Genomic DNA, 6,000 nt, shown 5'->3' on the forward strand with positions numbered 1-6,000 from the left:
AGCCTGCTTGGGATTCTCCCTCTCGCTCTCTCTCTCTGCCCCTCCCCCACTTGCACTGTCTCTGTCTCTCTCAAAATAAACAAATTAAAAAAAAATTTTTTTTAAAGATATGGTCCCACTTACTTCATCTTTCCTTTTTTCATGGTTTTGTGCTGTTGCTGAAGTATTTTAAAGCAGAATCCCAGACCTCTTATTATTTCAGCTCTATAGACTTCAGTACGCATCTCTGAAAATTTCCTATATTTTTTGGATACAAATTTTCTTTTTTTAATTTTTTTAAAATTTATTTTGAGGGGCGCCTGGGTGGCGCAGTCGGTTAAGCGTCCGACTTCAGCCAGGTCACGATCTCGCGGTCCGTGAGTTCGAGCCCCGCGTCAGGCTCTGGGCTGATGGCTCAGAGCCTGGAGCCTGTTTCCGATTCTGTGTCTCCCTCTCTCTCTGCCCCTCCCCCGTTCATACTCTGTCTCTCTCTGTCCCAAAAATAAATAAACGTTAAAATTTATTTTGAGAGAGAGAAAGAGCAAGCAGAGGAGAGGGGCAGAGAGAGAGAGGAAGAGAGAATCCCTAGTAGGCTCTGCACCGTTAGCACAGAGCCCAGTGTGGGACTTGAACTCACAAACCATGAGATCATGACCTGAGCCAAAATCAAGAGTCGAAAGCTTAACTGACTGAGCCACCCAAGCACCCCAGATACAGATATTTTCTTACATAACCACAGTGCCATTATCATTCTTAACAAATAGTAATTTCTTGGTATAATTTAATATCTAGTGTATATTCATATTCCTTGCGTATCTCAAAATCTCTTTTAATAGTTGGTTGATTTGTTGCAGTCGGGATTGGAATCACACATTGCATTTGGTAGTTTGAACTCAAAAGACTCTTAATCTATAGCAGTCCATAACGTTATCCCCTTTAAAAAAAAAAAAAAAAAAATCAACAAATGAATAAGCAGGAGCACCTGGCTGGCTCAGTCTTCGGGGCGTGTGACTCTTGATTGCAGGATCGTGAGTTCAAGCCCCACATTGGGTGTGGAGATTACTTAACAAATAAAATATTTAATAAAAAACAAACAAAAAACAGAATCAGACCTGTAAACACAGAGTATAAACTGATGGCTACCAGGGGAGGGGGGGAGTAGAGGATGGGCAAAATGGGTGAAGGGAAGTGGGAGATGCAGGCTTCCTGTTATGGAATGAATATGTTACAGGAATGAAAAACACAGCAGAAGGAATATAGTCAATGGGACTGTCATAGCGTTGTATGGTGAGCATAGCATAAGGTATAAACTTGTGGAATCTCTATGTTGTACACCTGAAACTAATGTAACATTGTGTGTCAACTACACTCAAATAAAAACTTAATTATAACACAAAATAAAAATGCCATTGACTATTGAGGAAATCAGGTCTGTGGTCCTGTAGAATGTCCCACATTCAGGATGTGTCTTTTTCCTCCTACTATAATTTAACTTATTCTGCTGCCTCTCATATTTTCTATTAGCCAGAGGTTAGCTTTGAATAACTAGTTGGATTCTGGTTCCTCCTTTCTTTGGGAGGAGGGTGCAAGACTACTCATAGGTAGGGCTGTGAAGTGCTACCTCTGTCCGATAGCCGCACTCTTCGGGGCACTAAGATTGATTAGTGGTTCAGGCATTGACAGCTCCTCCCTCCATTATAAATTTCCTCATCAGCCTTTCATCGAATGAGTTCATCCACTGATGCTTGTCACCTGAATGAATTATTTCATCATGGGCTATGAAATTTTTAAAAATTCTGTCAATCTTTTCACACTTCTTAGTTGAATAAAGAACATTCCCTCAATAACTAGGGCTATTTGGTTGTTCTGAAATATAATATGTACCAAAAAGACAAGACAAATGCTTAATTCATTTTCTTTTATTGCAATTTTTGAATTAAGGAGTTGGTACTTTAATTGTTCCATTTTAAGTATCTATTGATCATGCTTCTATTTTATGACTTATTGCATTGGCAAGTCTAGTGATCCTCCTGCCATGATTATCTGGTTATCTCAGCCTTTGAGAAATGGGTCTTCCTTTGCACAAGAGGCTTTACATCCTTAGGTATGTGAATGACTTTCTGCATGTCACACATCAGTCCCTCTAGTCCTGTAGTTTTCAGTAGAAAACAGAACAACCTTTCCTTTGGTTTCTCCTCTCTTGTTTCAGGTCACACTGTGAATAAGATGCGTCAGCACTCAGATTCAGAAGTGGCTTGTCTTGCTGGAGAAGTTTACACTGAGTGGAGAACTTTCATTGAAAAACATTTAGATAGACCTTCTATTGAAGTGCGAAGTGACCCCAAAACTGAGACATTCAGGAAAAATGCCCAGAAGTTACTCTCAGAAGCCTTGGAATTAGAGGTAATGTCTCCTGGTTGGAATGTGATTCTCTTAGGTAAATGAGCCTCACATTTTCGTAATGATCTTTCATAGTCTTAGTGCTTTGGCTTTATTCTACCTAGGCTTGCTTGCTTGCTTGCTTTCTTTCTTTCTTTCTTTCTTTCCTTTTTATTAAATATAATTTATTGTCTGATTGGTTTCCATACAACACCCAGGGCTCAAAAACCTCTCTGACCTCAGCCGCAGCAATTTCTTACTTGACACATTTCCAAAGGCAAGGGAATTAAAAGCAAAAATGAACTAGTGGGACCTCATGAAGATAAAAAGCTTCTGCACTGCAAAGGAAACATTGAACAAAACTAAAAGGCAACCGACGGAATGGGAAAAGATATTTGCAAATGACATGTCAGACAAAAGGCTAGTATCCAAAATCTATAAAGAACTCCCCAAACTCCACACCCAAAAAACAAATAATCCAGTGAAGAAATGGGCAGAAAACATGAATAGACACTTCTCTAAAGAAGACATCCAGATGGCCAACAGGCACATGAAAAGATGCTCAACGTCACTCCTCATCAGGGAAATACAAATCAAAACCACACTGAGATATCACCTCACGCCAGTCAGAGTGGCTAAAATGAACAAATCAGGAGACTATAGATGCTGGTGAGGATGTGGAGAAACGGGAACCCTCTTGCACTGTTGGTGGGAATGCAAACTGGTGCAGCCGCTCTGGAAAACAGTGTGGAGGTTCCTCAAAAAATTAAAAAAAAAAAAAAAAAAAAAAAAAATTAAAAATAGATCTACCCTATGACCCAGCAATAGCACTGCTAGGAATTTACTCAAGGGATACAGGAATGCTGATGCATAGGGGCACTTGTACCCCAATGTTGATAGCAGCACTCTCAACAATAGCCAAATTATGGAAAGAGCCTAAATGTCCATCAACTGATGAATGGATAAAGAAGTTGTGGTTTATATATACAATGGAATACTACTTGGCAATGACCAAGAGTGAAATATGGTCTTTTGTAGCAACGTGGATGGAACAGGAGAGTGTTATGCTAAGTGAAATATGTCATACAGAGAAAGACAGATACCTTACGTTTTCACTCTTATGTGGATCCTGAGAAACTTAACAGAAGACCGTGGGAGAGGGGAAGGAAAAAAAAAGTTAGGGAGGGAGCCAAACTATAAGAGACTCTTAAAAACTGAGAATAAACTGAGGGTTGATGGGGAGTGGGAGGGTGGGGAGGGTGGGTGATGGGCATTGAGGAGGGCACCTTTTGGGATGAGCACCGGGTGTTGTATGGAAACCAATTTGACAATAAATTTCATATTAAAAAAAAACCACCCGGTGCTCATCCCAACAGATGCCCTCCTCAGTGCCCATCACCCACTTTCCCCTCAGCCCCACCCCCCAACTCTACCTGGGCTTTCTTTAAGGATTCTGAATTTGTAAGCATTCTGGGAGATAGTATTGCAGAAAGACTAGCAAGACCTGGATTAAAACCCTGGCTCTATTAGGAACTGGCTGTGTCACTGTAGGCAAATCCCTTAACGCTTCTGAGACTTGACTTTTTTATCTGTAAAATGAGTATTATAATTCCTATCACCTATAATTATTGGAAAGATGAAACACTTACACAAAGGAATAGTATATATAGTATGTGATGATTAGAAGTCACTTAACGAGTATTGGTTCCTTCCTACTTAAAATTCTTCCCCTTCCCACTGAAGCAAAAATTCTGGTATGGACTCTGCTATGGACTATCAGTCTATTGAAAAGACACTACTCCCCCTTTTTTAAAATGTCAGCACTCATACCTTTAGTTCCAAGGCATATAATCAGTTGGCAAGACATAATCTCTATTGTTTCCATAGCTGACAGTTCAAATGTTAGTAGTTTGAGGTACACCTGGTAGAAGGAGTTTTGCTCATAATCATCAAAAACAAATCTTATAGATCAATTAATATTTTTGAAAAATCAGATGTAACATCCATATTTTTTCCTATTCTTAAGATATCCCTATTAAAATATACTTAAAGAATAATTTGAGAGGCACCTGGGTGGCTCAGTCCATTGAGCATCCAGCTCTGGATTTAGGCTTGGGTCATGATCTCACAGTCACGGCATTGAGCCCTGCATTGGGCTCTGCCTGCTTGCGACTCTCTCTCTCTCTCTCCCTCTCCCTCTCCCTCTCCCTCTCCCTCTCCCTCTCCCTCTCCCCCTCCCCCTCCCTCTCCCCCTTTCTGCCCTTCTCCTGCTGGCATGTGTGCGCACTCACACTCTCTCAAAAATAAATAAGAATAATTTAATATTATTAACAAAAGAAACAATTTCAAAAGTCTGATTTAAACGCTAGGTCTGCATTCTCTGGGAAAATATTTTAACCTTTCTATCTCAATTATACATCTACAAAAGAAAGGTAAATGGACTTGTGGTATGTTACTTTTTAAAAATAGAGTTTTGGGCTTTTTAATACAAACTTATGATAGAAAATGAGAAAATGCAGAAAGGAAAAATAAAATCACCATTGAACTACCATCAGACATAATCTTATTGACATTTTGGTGCATTTCCTGTTTGGTAAATTATTATAGCTCTTTAAATGAATATTGGGCAAGTTAATGATTATACCATATTTATTAAGAGCCAATCATACGCTAAATGTTCCATATGATGCTTTTATTGATTATTTAAATAACCGCCGAAAACTGATGATTATTTACATTTGCATTTTACTTTTAACCTTGATCAATATCAGTGTCATTTTATATATCCTTTTCTATATATCTTTATTTTTTCATGTTTATAATTTTTAATGTCTATTTGATAGCTTAGTGAATTAATATGCTGTAAGTTTGCTTAAGTTCTTCTAAACGAAGTTTTAATATGACTATTAAACCCTTGAAGGAAGAAAAAAATACGAAGACTGTAAGTCTAATTTTCCAGAGTATCGATTAGCCAACAAGGTTTGCTATTTAATATTTTACATAAAGTTTATTTTTTAAATAAGCCAAAATTATTGCAGGAACATAGAGTGTGGGTATATAATATGTAGTTAATGTGGTGGTAAATACCAGTTCCCTGTGGTATCTTTTTAAGTAAATGATAATAACGAAGCTATGCTTGTAAGGATTAATGAGCAGTTTGCCTGCTATATTAAACTCCATAATAATTATCCTTTTAGTTTATCCATTAATTATCCTTTAAATGGCACATCAAATGGTAAGCACTCAAGTGTTACAAAGCAAAGTTAAAAAAGTGATACATTCGTTAGTGCTTCCCAATGTAATTGGAAAAAATATCAGATTAAGCATAGCTGAATGGTTTTGCTCCCAAAGAATAAATTTTTAAAATTAAAAATGTGCATCTTACCATCTTCCTTGGGCAAAAAAAATCAATCTGTTTTCCTTGCATAATAAACAGCATTTGATAGTATTTTTATCAGTTTGGTATGTCAGAAGATATAAATATAAGCACTTTTATATAAGGTTAACTTCTAGCACCTATCATCATCTGAAATATTTCCATATTAGGGTGAATCAATGAACCATCTAATCCAGTATCTGGTCTTTGACAGTAACCAATGTTGAGTGCATTCAAATCAGACATCAGATCTCCATAAATGTACT

At 37.8% G+C, this 6,000-nt stretch overlaps 1 protein-coding gene across 2 annotated transcripts in view; it reads left to right on the forward strand.

The window, feature by feature from the left end:
• TCEANC2 (transcription elongation factor A N-terminal and central domain containing 2) overlaps positions 1-6,000 on the forward strand; it is a 36,347-nt gene that overhangs the window by 24,322 nt on the left and 6,025 nt on the right. For both annotated transcript variants that reach the window (XM_045477507.1, XM_045477508.1), the window contains exon 4: positions 2,189-2,382. In XM_045477507.1, coding sequence (XP_045333463.1) covers positions 2,189-2,382 — 194 coding nt within the window. The remainder of the gene's footprint in view (positions 1-2,188; positions 2,383-6,000) is intronic.

The sequence above is a fragment of the Leopardus geoffroyi genome, chromosome C1 (assembly GCF_018350155.1).
Source record: "Leopardus geoffroyi isolate Oge1 chromosome C1, O.geoffroyi_Oge1_pat1.0, whole genome shotgun sequence".
Taxonomy (NCBI): Eukaryota; Metazoa; Chordata; class Mammalia; order Carnivora; family Felidae; genus Leopardus; species Leopardus geoffroyi.